Source organism: Protomyctophum parallelum (assembly GCF_964188405.1).
Source record: "Protomyctophum parallelum genome assembly, chromosome: 9".
NCBI lineage: Eukaryota > Metazoa > Chordata > Actinopteri > Myctophiformes > Myctophidae > Protomyctophum > Protomyctophum parallelum.
In genome coordinates, this window is record NC_139706.1 from 11678938 (window position 1) to 11696119 (window position 17182).

A 17182-nucleotide genomic window follows, 5' to 3' on the forward strand; every position below is an offset into this window, starting at 1 on the left:
CTTCTGATCTCTTGCCGTATCTCACTCATCCACTGCAGGGCTTGGATATATCGCATCTCATTACTTCCTCTCGCTTCCTTTGGCTTTTTTCAATGTCATCGTTCACTCCACTGCTTTTCTTTTCTCTCTCTCTCTCTCTCTCTCTCTCTCTCTCTCTCTTCTCTGTGGTGCTCTCTCTCTCTCTCTGCGTTCAACCACAGACAGCCGGGGGAGAGAGTCAACTCTTTGTCTGGCCCCTGCTAGGGACGGGGCCCGCTAAAGCAACAGCGGGGGTTAAAAGTTGAAAAGTTAGAAATTAGAGAAAAAAGATCAAAAGGTCCCCTAAACGGCGGGAAATGTGACCGGCCAGAGGCCAATTCTCTAAAGAAACAGAGAACAAGTGAGGAAAAGGGAAATAAGGCAAAATAACATCCTGTGAAAGTAATTTAGAAGATGTGCTTGGTTTAGATTTTTTTTTAATGTTTTCACTGGTTGGCATCTTACAGTACTGTACAATAGGCTTAAGTGAGACAAAACACTTGTGTTGCAGATTATCAGACAATCTTTTGTGGTCGAACAGAGAGGAGAAAATCTAATCAAGATATGGAATTGAGCTGTAAATGAAAGTGGAGGATTACCCTTATTTGGAGAGTGTTATTATGAATGAAGCCACACAGTAGTTGCAGCAGGTTCTGTCATTATAAAACCATTGTATTTTGCATCCAGGAGAGGGCAGTATTGTACAGTATTTAAGTATTGACATGACATGTACACCAGTAGCAGATTGTGAGATCACAGTGATGAGTCACTGAAACCTCGTAAAATGTGGCTTGTACAGATGAATCGGGTCAAGATGCACACACGTGCACAGCACACGCACACGCACATACATGCATGTGTTATGATGTGTATAGGCACACGGTGACGGTGCGTCCATAGTTACCCCTCTGAGGGTTGGACACAACACAGTACAATGAGTAACAAAAGGTGGACTAGCTAAGCCATCTATGCTGTCTGGTGACTGATATCTGACACCGTCTGAATTGTCCTATAGTAGGCCTATAGTACACACGTAGTAGCGTGCAATTGATTTCTGAACTGCCAAGCTCATTCATATTAGAGCGCTGCCCACTATAGTGCCTGTACTGTACTATCTCATATAGTGTCCTTTACTATAGAAGAAGTTGAGGGTTAGATCCCCACAAATGCTCAGGGCACCTGTTCAGGGTGGGGTGGAACTGGGGAGCATAGCGCATACCCGTTACTCACCCAAAGTGAGGCCCTCACAAGAAGACGGTAACTTGACGGCCCTGATGTCAGAGGAGACTCGAGGCTATATCTTCACCCTCCCACTGACTTATTGTGGGTGTTAGCAGAGATGGAGCACTTGTAGAGAGGCAGGGGAACTGGGAATTGGCTTAATTATCAAATTGGGATAAAATTGGGATTTTTTCTTTTGTGTGGGAGGCCGTGGGGTGCTCAGCAACATAGTATTGTCATTATTTGCCTGCCCCTGAGATTGCGGTCATTGAAAATGTCAATAAAAAGATTTTGAAAACAAAGACATTTGAGGGTTAGAGACAGTGCCAGGAGGCATTTCTCTTGTCCAGATGGTAGAACTGGTGATCCGTTAGTCATACGCCCACATCTTTTACCTCCACCACTGTCAGTCAAACTGGTGGTCCCCACTTTGAGCATGTCCAAAATGAAGGTCAAAGAATGGCCTGGGCACCAGAAATGGAAAGTTTTAAGGTGCACTATAAGATGGTTCCCCTTAAGACAGAACTGTCAACGGCACAGCACTAATGCATATATAGGACTGAGACAGTATGCCTATATACATTCATGAAGGGGGACATCCACAGCTGCCACTATAATAAAAGTATCACCTCCCTGACCTCCTATGTCAGCGCTATCCTTTGTAGGCACCATTCCACTGCTCCTCCTTCCAGCCAGCCCCCTTGTGGCCCTCCAAGGTACACGACAGACAAAAAGATATTCAATGTGATAAGACCATGAAAGGCACATGTAGGACACACGCACACACTGGCAGAAAAGTGTATCTGACCACACCAACCTATCATATTCCTCATCCAGTCCTTGGAGGAGGACACGTTGTTCCAACTGTTTTAACTCACAACAATGCTAACCTCCAAGGGCATTGTTTGGTTGCCGTGCTAGCCAAACAACTGTGAAATTGAGTCGACGTTCAATTTAGAGGCAGGGAGTGCACAGCAGCGCTTTTGGTGCCCCATTCGGGAGAGATACTTCCTGTTTTATCTACACATGTCAGAGTGATTGATTGTGGTTGGTAGCCTTCCACTTTCCCAGCAGTACTACTGAATGGTTTTGAACTTCACAGCCATATAGGACCAGTTTCCAACCTGGGTCAGTTTTTGTTACGTATCAGGCAGGCAGTCATACAAAGCATGAAGTCCGCGCGCGCGCGTGTGTGTGTGTGTGTGTGTGTGTGTGTGTGTGTGTGTGTGTGTGTGTGTGTGTGTGTGTGTGTGTGTGTTTCCACACCCATGTGTGTTCACATATAATATACAGTATGTGTCTGACTGTGTCAATGTTTTGTGCATTTGTTGATTTCAGAGCTTCACCCCCAGCTCGGAGGTCAATGTTGCAACCTCCCCAGGCAACTTAAAAATATATATATTATCTTTTATAAAAGGAACAAGTTGAATTTCTCCCTTAATTTCTATGGATGGATGCTAAAGGCTAAATAACACATAAACAATCTTTTTCCCCTATTGAAAATCCATTATTTACGGGTAATTTTCTGTTTTCATGATGCAACCATTCGACAGTATGAATCCATCTTTTTGGTCAGTGTTTGCTACGGTATTTGTCTGGTGACTGATGATGAAGTGGACTGAATACCAATAACATTCCTTCCTTCCTAACCCTAACCCTCTACTGTGTTCCCAGCTCAGCTTCTACAAAACCTTCTTCTAAATCCTAAAGGTTTTCTGAAAAACCTATGTTTCTATATCAGTGGTGCTCAAACTTGTTCATGTTAAGGACCCCCCCCCCCCCCCCCCGTTAAAAACGTTTGCTGTGGAAGTATACATATTCAAAGATTCGTGCCACATTTGCACGATTAAAAAAAAGCAGATCTACAAGCTCGTAGCTCAGTGCCACGCTATGAACTTATATAACTGGTATTTTTCAACAGCTACATTTTAAAATAATAGTTAAAGTGGTTAAAAGCTAAGGCGACACAGACACGTTCCAGGTCAATAAAGCATGCACTGAGGAGACAGTGGCCTCCCTCCAGGAAACATATAGATCCTGTTGATGTGCTGGTAGCAGGTGGTGGTTTGAGATACTTAGCTAATCACACACATTCCAAAGCACAGACGCTACTTTTTTATTGTGGTTAAATGATGCTTAAGGCTGGAGAGTAATGTAGCATACATACAAGGGTCTCTCTAGCATTGGCAGGCTTCAGTTGAATTGTTCTCGAGATGGACTTAATTATCTTAAGTGTGTAGGAGGCGGTGTTTGTCTAGTTCCATCTCCATTTTTGTCTCTACCATATACAGTATAAAACATTTGAATAATTCAAATGAATAATCAATTTGTCTAATCAGATTATTTTCTTTCTTCTTTTTTTTTAGACCCTTCATATGATGCTGTACGGCGGACAGGATGGTCAAACAACATGCACAGTGGCAAAGGTGAGAGCTTTACTGTACAATGAACGGTTGAGAACGGTTGAGCCTGACAGTCATCATCTTATTTCCTGCCACGGGTTAGTTTTAACCTGCCACACATGTCCGGGGCCACGGGTTAGTTTGAACATGCCACGGGTTAGACACATGTCAGGAGCGACGGTGTTGTCGGACTAATGCCTGTCTGAGTGTCTGTATGTATGTCTAACCAACGTATGCACCCTAATATCTTGTGATAATTTTCAGTAGCACAATGGTTTGTTATCACAATTCCCCATGGTTGTTAGTCGTGGGGCAGCATATGGTACACTGCAGAATCAGAATCAGTATGCATTTTATTACCAGGTATGTGTACACAAATTTGTCTCAGCGCAGTAAACATTTGAATTATTTACAACCATTCACCCCCTGAAGAAATCCACGAAATTGCTAGAAGCTGTATAATGATGCAAGTAGAGGTAGAGGCAGTATAATATGTATATATGTATCTATACCTAAACAAATATGAATTGTTGGTTATTGCACATTGTACACCGGGTGGTTACAAATTCCACAATGCACTTCCACATAAATGAACAAATTATTGCACTTACTGTATGTATTGCGTTGAGTACTACCAATCAAGGTTATTTAAACAGAGGGGAGCATTATATTTCAACTTACAGTATATACAGTCTTTGGTTGTCTTACTGCTCCTAAGCACATTTTTAAAGAAACAAATGAGACCTAGGCTAAGTGAAAGTTGATGATGACAATGATCATACAATGAGAATGTGTTTTCCTTGTATATACAGCGGTGCATAAATCTACTGAAAGTATATAAAGTATCTACATACATAGTATCTAGATACACTTGCATTCATGGCAGAACATAGCAGATCTAGAAGCTCACAACATGTTGTGATGTGACATATTGTGAGCATGTAGATCAAGTCATTAATAAGAATGTATTTTCAACTACAATGTAACGACCCTTATTAATTATTAATGACTTGATCTACATGCTCAGAACGAAAATGCATTGCATGGATGCAACTGGGACGTATCCTCAGTGATGTATATGATGACCTCGGGATACATCACTGAGGATACGTCCCAGTTGCATCCATGCAATGTATTTTCGTTCTGAGCGTGTATATCAAGTCATTAATAAGAATGTATTTCCAACTACAATGTATAACGACCCAAATAGGGTCCCCGGGATGAAATTGGCTTGCCGTTTTGTATAGTTGTATTGCAATAATAATGACGTGGTTATCAATAAATCACCAGTGTGCCTTAGCACACCACTTGGCTACCACTGCATTAAACTTACATGGGAGAATGGACTCACTTGAAACTCAGCGAGACCATTAGAGCTCCCTGGGACAGAGAGCTTGTCAACAGAGTATCTGTGGTGCCTCAACAGCCATCTGGGGCTATGGGATAGGATAGGAATGGATAGGAGACGAATGGCTAGCATAGGATAGAATACTAATGGCTAGGATAGGATAAGATAGGATAGGAATGGCTATAGATAGGATAGGATATTATAGGGATGTCCCGATCCGATTCCGATCAATTGATTTTTCCCGATCCGATACGTTTATAGAAACACGCCATATAACAATAGTACAATATCAAAAATCACAGACAATATCCAGGGCTATATCTTGCGCCACCCCTTAACCCTTATCCCTAAACTAATTTGCCTTTTTTTTTTTACTATTACAAAAACGTTTTAAAATAGTTCAAATAGCCGATCTACAAACTCACAATGTCTCGATGTAAATCGGCTAGTTGAACTATTTTAAAATGTTTTTTAAAATAGTAAAAAAAAATGGCACATTAGGGTGGCGCAAGATGGAGCCCCCAGTATAATATCATGATATGGACATAATATTGATACAAGGATGTTGTCTCCATCACGTTTTTTTTGCGATTCCGATCATTTGAACATGACGCGGTCGGCCCCCGATTTCCCATCGCGTGATCGGATCGGGCCAACCCTACAGGACAGGATTGGATAGGTATTAAACTACCTGATTTGTTCTGATGCGGTGAAACAACACCCACCCAGCAGTCTGTGCATATTCAGCCAAACGCCCAAAGTATGTGCTAAGACCATCTGACCCATGTCTGGGATCATCCAAAGGGGAGTTCCAACATCCACAAAGTACACATGCAAAGCAGACCACCAAAGATTAAACCTTCTGCCTGCTGTCAGAGCATGAGAAGCAGGGTAGTTAAAAGTACTGGGTGCAGCCACAAGCCTTCTGCTCTGTTTGCTTTGGCCTGACTCTGACATGCCATTAAGATGTGTAGCCTGGTTATACATGCCCCAGTAATTCTCTCTCCGTTTCTCTTGCCTTGCTTAAATTTATCTTTTCAATTTCAGTCCCTTATACACACTTTACACACCCACTGTCACTCTCTTTGCCCTGTCTCTGTACCTCTTTGTTTTCTTGGTCTCTCATTTTGTCACACTCATTTCTTCCCCCCAACCCGTCTTCCGCAGGCTCACCAGTGGTTACTCAGAATGTCTCCAAGTCCACTGAGCAGCCCAGACCCCAGCCAGGTAATCACTCAATATAATATAATAGAATGGAATAGAATACATTGCATGTAGTGTGCACAGTGTGTGTGTGTGTGTGTGTGTGTGTGTGTGTGTGTGCGTGCGTGCATGCATATGTGTGTGTGTGTGTGTGTGTGTATGTGTGTGTGCGCATGCGCACGCGCAAGCTCACACACACGTGTGTGAGTCAATATAGTGTATTAATGTGTAGTATTGTGTACATAATAAATACATATAAATAAATAATATGAAATCAAATTGAAGATTCTCAAATTATCATGTTCTATACAGCATCAATGTATGCCGTTTGGTATTAAAAAGACGTCAGTCATTACCATCATACGGTGACAGTGGAGAGGGACAAATGTATGCAGTCGACAAAGTCAGATTTCTTCAAAATGGATGTTTAGATCTGGTTCAGCATTTTGTCTGGTTCATCTAGTATTGTGCATGGGTATAATACAAATCACACTCGTGTGAAGTGAGGGGCGCTCACCATATACATCACATTCTGTGCTCAGCCAATCAAATCATCACAAATGTCATTCCGGCCAATCACTTTTGGCGTCTTCACTTTTCTGCCATCACTTTTATCTTCACTATGTACTTTCACAAGCCAATGTCCCTCAATAATACATCGTAATATAGGCTACTGTATGGCTAAGTATGCACTGTGCACAACAGTTACTGTACTGCCATTTATTCTGATTGACACACAGAGAGGCTGTGTCATTAGTGCTATGTATTAAGTCAATTAATGTCTTCTTAGAGGTGGGCTACCATAGCCTCACGTAGCGATACTAATATCACTGCATGGATATTAGTCTCGTCCCTCTCAGTGTTAGATTTTTTTCCCGCAATGTCCCGCCCCAAATTTTGGTGGTCAAATGCAGACCGAGCGCTCAATGTTAAAGCCCAGCTGCACAGGGTTTCCTCGTCATGAATACAAGGGTCCGCCTGCAGTCCTTCCTCTTACCACTAGGGCCCAGTGCTTCAACGTTGGAGCGCCTCACTGGCCCCTTTGGGCAAAGGCAGATGGAGGCTGGCTATGCGAGGCTATAGGGCTACAACATGCCAGTCTCACTCTGTCAACCAGCAGACTGTGAAATTACAAAAAATGAATACGTACCGTTGCTGTCGAAATAGTACCCCGCAAGTACTATACCTGCATGCATATCCAAAGTGAATCTATGAGCTGCTAATGTGTCCTATGCTGGACAAGCAACCCCTAATTTTCGGTATTCTTTTACTGCTTGACCACATCTCTTACCACTTTTCTCTCTCCCTCTGGCCACAGATCCCTACCAGATTCTGGGTCCTACCAGTAGCCGTCTAGCCAACCCAGGTAAGATGATGAACGATGGTAGAGTACAGTATAATGGCCTTGAGTTTCACTCATGTAATATATCTTTCTATTATCCTTTCACTGTGTTATTGAGTGTACATTATTTCCCTTTTTTGTGAAATATTATGAAATGGCTCTAAAATTTTGTTCAGTGATGTCAGTGTATGATGAATGAGTCGTGGAGGACGTTCATAATAAATCTATTTGATTGTGTTAGCATTCATGTCTGGTTTCTCTGTCGGCATTGTGATCTGCACAATGTTATTTATGTTACTCTGCAGTCTCCAGACTAGTATCTGGCCTGTATTTCTCTGCCTATTAGCACCCATTGTCCGAAGTACAGTGCGTGATGTTCTGACCCGCTGTTCCTTTAACCTCTTTCTCCAGGTTCCGGACAGATCCAGCTGTGGCAGTTCTTGCTGGAGCTTCTGTCCGACAGTGCCAACGCCGGCTGCATCACCTGGGAGGGAACCAACGGCGAGTTCAAGATGACCGACCCGGACGAGGTGGCGCGCCGCTGGGGCGAGCGCAAGAGCAAGCCCAACATGAACTATGACAAGTTGAGCCGCGCGCTGCGCTACTACTACGACAAGAACATCATGACCAAGGTGCACGGCAAGCGCTACGCCTACAAGTTTGACTTCCACGGCATCGCGCAGGCCCTGCAGCCGCACCCCACCGAGTCCTCCATGTACAAGTACCCCTCGGACCTGGCCTACGTGCCCTCCTACCACGCCCACCAGCAGAAGGTCAACTTCGTGTCGCCCCACCCCCCGTCCATGCCGGTCACCTCCTCTAACTTCTTTGGACCCACCCCCACGTACTGGAGCTCGCCCGCCGCGGGGATCTACCCCAACCCCGGCGTTCCCCGCCACCCCAACACCCACGTCCCATCCCACCTGGGCAGTTACTACTAATATACACCCACCTTTGACCACCCCCTTCCTCCTCCTGAACCTTCTTTTCACCCCTTTTTTCCTCCCGCAACTAAGTCCACAATCGCTGACGTGCACTCGCAGACAACGCCAAACCAACTAAGACTGAATACATGAGGAGACTTGAGAAGGTTCCCTGCTCTTAAACGGCAAAATGAAGGATGCTAAAACTAAAGGAGTTTTTGTCGTTGTGTGTGTGTGTGTGTGTGTGTGTGTGTGTGTGTGTGTATGTGTGTGCGCGCAAGAATTTATATGCAAGAATTTATAAACAACTGGATGCTATGGTCCAAAAGATGGAATACTACTTAACTTTACAAGACTAGAGACTGTTTTCCATGTTTTGTTTATGTATTTGGACGTGCGTCTGTACTTCCTGTGCCTTTCTCCTATACCTATGCCTCTGGAAAAGCTGCACCTACAGGCCAGTTAAAGTGCCTTCCCCGAACTCTGACACGATGACACCCACACATGTCACAGCAATAGGACGGGACAATGGACAGAAGCCTCCTCCCTCCATCCCTCTACCAGACATGGGCCTATAGTCTTTATGGGTCTCAATCTACAGTACATTAATGTACATTAAAGCTTTAAAGCATCTGCCTTTTTCACCGTCTCCAGCTCTGCTGGGGTTCTCCGATTCCCGCCACATCTGTCTAACGTTATGTTCCACCGAGTCTCATCTCGTCTGCTCATCCGTTTGTCTGCATCCCTTTATGTGTGTGTGGAGGGTCTTCTGGAAATGGTTGGACAACCTTTTTGCAGGGGAGGGGAGGAACTCTCCCGGAGAAATGGACTTTTCTCAGCACTGAATGAAATTTGGCAACTGGAATATGCCATTCACAATTTAATTTATCCTCCAAACTGGAAGGCTAGAGAAGAGTTGGAAAAGGCCAGAGTTGGAAGCGCTGTATGTTTTCCAGACCTTGGGTCAGCAATTAATTGAAATCTTTTCAATTACATAGCAAGTGTTTTGCGTAAGTCTGCCTGGAGTGAAAGATGGGCAGTGTATGCACTTTTGAGTCATACCCATTGGCTCCATTGTGCTGGAAAGAAGGAGAAAAAAAAGTAATTGAAACAATTTGTGATAGTAATTCAACCCAGGTCTCGTGTTTTCAGGGGCCCACACACCAGGCTGTTAAATGTTTGCCATGCTGTTTGCCTTTCAGCTGTGCCATTCCCAGATGTTTCATTGCTGGACCAAGTCAGTATTAATGTGAATGTCTTCTGGTTTGTGAAACATGCGTAAAGGGATACCCTACCTATAACAAAATCAAACTTTGTCAGACATTACACCATACAGCAGAAATATCTTTTATGAAAAGTGAATCACTAGCCTACACTCTGTGGTCAATGAAAATAAGATAAACCCTAAAGATATACCTTATGCAGCATCTACTTGCTTGAATTCAGTTAGTACACATCTACAATAGTTTTCCTTTTCTTCCTAAAAACACTTTGTGGATGCTTTTATTCAACGTACCTTGTTTTTAGCATGGTTAACAAGAGTGGAAGTTTTAGCGCTAACCCATACCCACACGGCAACAGGGTATTATGCCTGTTGGGAATAGCATTGGATCTCACCAATCATTGTCAAAATACATAAAATGCCGCTACATCTGACAAAAGCTCTGACAAATTTTGATTTTGAAGTGGACTCTGACAACGGCGGTTGTCAAGGTCACTCTTCATCCATCAAGGCCAGTCCCTTATGGTCGACTCAAAGAAGTGGCTTCACAGTAAGTCATGTCATTTTAGCTATCATATCAATATACCGTTTTCAGTGTATCATGTCTGGATCTTAATTTGAGAGCATGTGATTTTGAATGTCAGTTTGTCATTGTTGATATAACGACCAAACAGCCAAAGCACATTATGCTCATCTCAAATCAGGATTCAAGCTTAATGTAACAGTATTATGTCAAAGCATGTCCACATTCAGGTAGTGTCAGTTAGTGTTCTTCATGGAAAAAAAAAAGTATTACTAAAAATAGCTGAAAGTGGACACTTGAAAATAAACTACTTGGAAATAAGTAGTTTATCAAAACCGATAATAGTATGACAAGATGAAACAAAGAAATCCTCAGATTCGCGAATGCTGTGCGTTCGTCAGACCTATTTTCTATTATTTTGTAAGCAACAGTCAACTAGGCATTAAAGCAACTTACTGTATAAATTAAGCAGAGTTATTTTCATATGTGACACAGTATTAAAAGAAAATCAAGAGAATTAATACGAGTTGACCTCGGTCAAAAATGCAAACCTTTTGAAGTCCGTTTCTGCTACATAGTATGTTCAACATTTTAAGGGTTTTTTATCTGTACATTTGGGCAATACATTTTTACATTGTGTGTTTTTCTTTTGTTTTTTTTTTGTTATCGTTATTATTCCTGAAATTTGGTTTGTAACGTCCTCAGTGCCTTGAAGTGCACAAGATATTGTCTAGTTAATTCTACCACAAATGCCTGCTTGAGTCTTAATCAAATAGCCAACATTTCTTTGTACATTATATACAACATACAATGAATATGGATGCTTTTCATTGTTAAATTATGTTCGCTGCCTAATAACCCCTGGAATTGGCAGCTTATCCTGTGCCTTAACATTTGCCAGGTATATTATGCAAAACCATAAATAAATAAATAAAATTACAGACTGATAATATCTACAGCCAGCTTCTCTTAAGGTCTCCCAGCTTTAAATGAACAAATAAAAAGGAACATGTCATTTGTAGCATGAAGAAGCAAACGTTTGAAATATGTACCCTTAACTACCATGTTTCAAGAGCGTTAATATTCATCAAAAAGGGAACTGTGCTACTTCTTATACACCATGTATTTTGGATATCAAATATATATATATAAATATATATATATGTGTAATTTTGCAATTAACCAGTGTATTATTATTATTGTCATTCCTGCAATGTATGAAGTAATACCTTTTGAAAAAGGGCTTTTGTATAGGAAAAAAATGTGACAAAATAAATGTTTTTACCTCTCAGGTTGCCCTCCAATGTCTGCCAATTGCCTTAACAGAACGCAAAAGCCTTTCATTCCTAATGTTGACATTTGACACAAATGTTGTCTCCAGCTAATTGTCTTAATATCATCATTAATTACTTGGTAAATACACTTGGGGATCAAAATTTGTCTCGATTATCCATGGAAATCTTATTATTTTACATTTTCTAGTGGTGTAAGAAACGGACGCTGCGTTCATGTTTTGCAGTATTTTGTACAAAACAGGCCACTCCTGTAAACTTTGGAATTGGAAGTCAATCTTAGCCAATCAGGATGGAATATGAGAAATCAAACAGACCCGTCTTGATCACATGACAATAGAGATCATGTGTGTACCAATTAGCGTGAAATTTGGATAAAATCTGAATGAGTAATATATATATATTTTTACATAAGTCGGCCTCCTGGTGGCGCTATAAAGAGCAGATGTGAAAAATACAGGGAAAAGGTTTGTCCATGGCCTCTAGGGAGTGGGCATAAAGTTTTACACAGATTGGTGCAGTTATAGGTAAAATCACGAATAGGCCACCAGTTATAGCGCCACCATGAGGCTGATTTGAGAAGTTTCAAGTGGCATTTGTTCCTCAGCCTAGTGGGAATGTGCATGCAAACTTTCACGGAAATGACACGATGTGTTCATGATTTGCAGGATTTTGTTCAAAACGGAGCACTAATGTGAACTTTAAAAACATACTCTCCATGCCTTCAGCCTGGTGGAGACAACTTGTTTAAAACTGCATCAAAGGTGGGTTAAGTGCCCATTCAAATGCTTGATTGTACACCTTGATATTTATTCATCCAATTGTCTTCCCCTGATTGTATCCGCAACTTTCTCAAGTGTTCTAAAAGATTACCACGAATACCACGTAGTCCTTCACCTGCCTTGCTATATTTGTCTCCTTTAATATTTATAACCACAGATTCAAATAATGAACAATGGTTAGCATGCAGCAGGTGTAAGTATAGCATATGCAATAAAAGACAATCGTGGCCATATTAAACTCCTTTTGAATTTGTATGCTGTGGCAAAGGACATATGCTTCAAGTGATTGGACATCTGTTAAGCCTTGGGGACAATTGTGGGCTTGTTGGTATTCAGTATGCTAGAGAATCTCGTACCCACTTACTGCGAGCTCTAATCAGTTAAAGATTGCATTAAAACTCCTCATTTGTCATTGAAATTCATGACGGGTGGGTTTTGCATGCAGAAACCCTAGATACAAACACAACTTTCCACATATTATGGTTAATATTATATTATGGTTAAAATTATAATAATTATTATTATTATTCAATTGTATTTATTTTATATGCAGTTTCTCTTTGAGGTCAAACAGGTGACTTAAGTTACATAAGTCCGTCTGCATAACAGACACAGACAACACACGCCTTGCCGTGTCTCGAAATGACGAGTTTTGGTGTCATGTTTAGAAGCCTCTGGCAACATGGTGGGCAGCAACAGCTCTCACCTTTCAAATGATCAAGCTCCGCTGTTTTTGGATCACATGCTCGTTTGCTGTCACAACTTCACTCTGTTTGTGTATGAAGATATGTCATAGGGGTTGGCGCCTGTCATTTTATGTTGCCCCGACCCCGTTTTTATCATGGCCCATATGAAGCTATACGCAGGCTTGCAAGAATGATTCCACAAAGAGAATTTCTTTTGAATGCAAAAATATCTTTTATTTGATTCATTACAATGTTTTCCCCTGAGATCAAATACAAAAAAGCCATACAAACAGTGTTGATTCATTCATGCTATGTACAGTGCTGCATGCAGCCATAATTTAAAATGAGAACTGTGTTCAGTGATACTCTTATAAGAGAAAACCACCTCTAACTCTGTTTTAGTGCCTCAGTATCAGATACCTCATAAAAAAACAACATGATTTAAAAGTATTTAAGTACAGACTTTTTCTGACATACAATACAGTGCAGAACAGAACAACAATCATTTCTCTGTCTAGTCAGTAAGTGTATGGTTAAGGCACTTTCTCACTTTCTCTTTCTTTCCATTGTCCTCCTATTTCTGAAATGTGCTCGACGTCCGACCCCGGAGGTCAGGTTAAACAACTCGACTTCATTCGCCACCAGAGGCTGAATATATTAGCAAAATGATTTCCCGTTAATATTCTTGAATTACAAAAGAAGCATTCTTATCCTGCCGGATCTCACCTCGCATTCTGAAGACGGGTTTGGAGTCAGACATTGACAGGCTTGGTCTTAGATACAAGGAAATACATCACAATAGCACAGAATGTATTTCCCTGTTCTTCTTATCTGTGTTAACTCAAGTAAGAATGTCTTTGTCTTTACTTTCTGTCAGCCCACCGCATCACCCCACAGATAGAGTACTTTTGGCACTTATGAACAGTTTCCACTTTTTATACTTTCCTTTTTAATCGTTGTCTCCCAGTTGTGTATTCCGGTACTTGCTCCACTCCTTTTTTTCCTCTACGCCAAATCATTTCGCCGACATTAGCCGACTAACGAGCACACAATGCGTCACATTGGGAGCTTGTAGATCGGCTATTTTAAGAGGAAGCTTCTGCCAATAAGGTGGCAATGTCCACCCACAACAAGTGCTCAGTAAGTCACATCTTGGTGATGTGATGATCACATATATCAATCACCTCAAAGCCCTGGTTGTCCCGTCCGTCTTTGGAGTGGAGATGGTGGCCCTTTATGTTGTGGAAGCAGTAGGAGCAGTGCGCAGTGGTCACGGCCACCACTTTAGAGAAGTTGGAGAAGTCCACTCTGTACTTGCCCTCCTTGCTTCTGGAAATGATGGGCAGGAACTTGTAGCCCCACATGATCTCCTGGGGTATGAACGAGGTCCGGACCTGACACGTGGAGCTGGTGGACTCGGCCGTGCCGTCCAGGAACACCACCAGCTCAAACTCCTGCTTGTGGAGCGTGTCAATGGCCATCTCGAAGAACGGGCTGCCCTTGTTGATGACGTGGTACAGCGTGAGGGGACAGACGAAAAAGAGGTTGTCCTTTCCGGCGTCGACCATGAAGTCAATGTTCACCTGGTCCATGATGATGGTCTCCCCGTCCGGCGTGATGGTGGTCCTCAGCAGCTTGCCGTAGATCTGGCTCCCGATGATCATCGTTTTACGCATGTTGGCCACCCTGATCGACAAGCACAGGGCGCCCTCTTTTGGGGAGATGACGGCCATGTCACTGAACAAGATGGTCTTGGCTCTCTTCTTGGGCAAGGAGATTTTGGCCAGGATGATTCCACACATGAAGCAGTTGATGATGGCTCCGATAAGGGACTGGATGATGATGAGGGCGACGGCGCCGGCACACAGAGGCGTGATGGCCCGGCCGCCGTATCCTATGGTGGTCTGGGTCTCCAGGGAGTAGAGGAAGGAGGTGGTGAGTCCAACGACGTTGTCCACGCACGGGGTGTGGCCCTCGGGCGGCATCTGCCACGTGAGGTCCCCGTTGCTGCGGGCGATCCAGTACCACAGCAGGCCGAATAAGAACCAGCTGAGGGTGAAGGCGGCAATGAAGAAGAACAGGACGAATCTCCAGCGGAACTCCACAAAGGTAGTCCAGAAGTCGGCCAGGAAGGCAAAGTGGTTGTTGTAGTTGACGTTCCCGAACTCGATGTTGCAGCGGCCATCTTTTGTCACGAGCCGCGCCTTGCGGATCCGCCGCTCTGCCAGCCTCTCCTGGATGCGCTCGTGGAAGAAGCCTAACATTTAGTAGTTAACAAGACCTAAGGGAGAAATGACAGAGTACAGAAATGAGTACAGTGAGCAAGGAAATGTTTCTGAAGAGAAATATTGAAGTCAAGTAAAAACAATTAACATAATAATACTTTAGAACACTGTTTCCCAAATAGTGGGTTAGGACCCATTTGTGGGTCCCGGACACATTATGGACACTGTTATGGGTCCCCTTGTTGTTTACTACATTTGGTTTTTAATTATTATTATTTGAAAACATTTTCAAAAAACATTCCCAAAGAAGCCACACATTTCATGAATTAACACGGAGCCCGCCAGAACTTTTTTTGTCATTGTAACATCCAGTTACGGATATTTGGCTCTTCAAAATAAGGGTTGCGCACGATAAACCCGTGGCAATGTGCGATAGATAGAAAAATCGAATAAATTCCATAAATTAGAACATAATATTTAAGACGTAGTGATCTGCTATTTTCACTAGTTTGGGTCCCGGGCGAATATCTAATTTCAGTTTTGGGTCACGGGCTGAAAAGTTTGGAAACAATTTGGTTTTTGGTATTACGGATCATATTCAAAGAAACCTGTTAAAGTGCTTGCCAACCTCTCCTCTACTCTATGAGGCATGCTATCTCTCTTCAGTATAGTGCAGCGCGAGGCTTGCCGCTTCATCCAAAGCTAATTTGGAGCTTAGCATATGTTTTTTGGCTGCACCCGACTAGACCGCAGAGCAGTGACGAGGGTGAGTTAAAATGAGTGCAGGCCTGTGTCACTCGCACTCTCAAGGCAGGCGTAATAAATGAGAAACATCTTCTGATGCAAACATTTTCTTCACAATATTTGCAGTACATTTCTCCCCTGACATATAACTGCCCATCAAGTGTTACACCAAGCAAATGTGTCTCTTGAACAATAGCTGGTTTTTGGAGTGAAAGGCACATGCAGCTGATTATCATTCTTAGTGCCTTTCAAGTCAAGTAATAGTTGTAGTTTAGACTGCAGTGTTTCTTAGTTCAGTTATACTATTTCATGCAAAATAAATAGCTGTATCACCTGCAAATAAAGCATTGCACTTATCCAAAACATGAAGCATGTCATTGGTAAATATTGCAGAATACTGGCCCAACTGCCCTGGGTTACGGTTCACTGTAAACATTAATAGAACAACAATTACACAGGCTGCATCCTATGGGATAAGTATCTATACATCCAATTGATTGCTGTCGGACCTAACCAATATGAATAGTTTCAGTTTATTTATGAATAATAACCTATGTTCAGCAATATATAATGCTTTGCTTTTAGATTTAAGTTTATAAATACAGTTCCAACCATTGTTTTCTTGTCAGCGTAAGATAAGCATATGTCTAGTAGGCTAATCTGCATGCCATGCCAATTAATGTCAGACTGCTATCTTTTAGTTCTAAAGCTTCCAACACGCTATATTTAGCACAAAGGTTTGTTAACTTAAAATATTAAAGATGCATAAGCAATGGCAAAGAAATATCCTTCCTTGTGATACTCTTTTATCATAACAATGAAATATAATAATCAAACTTTTAACACTGTCCCCCCCAGCGACAGTACATACCTGGCACTGACTCGGTGTGGACTAAAGAGTAGTTATGGCCTCATTGGCCAGTTCAGCTATAGCTACAAGCTGCTATGTGCATGTGCACACACTTATCCCTGCTGAATGTTTATAATCCTGTGTGCATGCCATGCTGTGGTATTATTTACCTTATTATTGTACACAGCATAACTTCCCACTAAAGCAAGTTCAGAATGTCTTGAATAGGCTGTGCGATTCACAAAGGTTTGCTAAAAGCATTGTGAGTTTTATATAATAGATTTGAAAAGTGCATGGTGTCGCTGTCGGGTTTTTCCCCCCCAGAATAGAATGCCCAACTTTGTCATACGTTATTTAAGTTTCGGAGGCAGCAGGCACAATTTGGACGTATTTTGGATATA

General features: G+C 42.2%; 2 protein-coding genes across 7 annotated transcripts in view; one reads left to right on the forward strand and one right to left on the reverse strand.

The window, feature by feature from the left end:
- The window catches only part of fli1 (Fli-1 proto-oncogene, ETS transcription factor), a 52557-nt gene extending 41064 nt beyond the window's left edge, over positions 1-11493 (forward strand). For all 6 annotated transcript variants that reach the window (XM_083773666.1, XM_083773669.1, XM_083773667.1 and 3 more), the window contains 4 exons: positions 3606-3665; positions 6157-6216; positions 7511-7558; positions 7946-11493. In XM_083773666.1, coding sequence (XP_083629792.1) covers positions 3606-3665; positions 6157-6216; positions 7511-7558; positions 7946-8475 — 698 coding nt within the window. In that variant the 3' untranslated portion in view covers positions 8476-11493. The remainder of the gene's footprint in view (positions 1-3605; positions 3666-6156; positions 6217-7510; positions 7559-7945) is intronic.
- A 1302-nt stretch (positions 11494-12795) lies between these two features.
- LOC310864322 (ATP-sensitive inward rectifier potassium channel 1-like) lies at positions 12796-15228 on the reverse strand. The gene has a single exon (XM_083772968.1). It carries the CDS (start codon positions 15224-15226, stop codon positions 14108-14110), a length of 1119 nt encoding a protein of 372 aa, XP_083629094.1. The 5' UTR covers positions 15227-15228; the 3' UTR covers positions 12796-14107.
- Positions 15229-17182: the final 1954 nt, after the last annotated feature.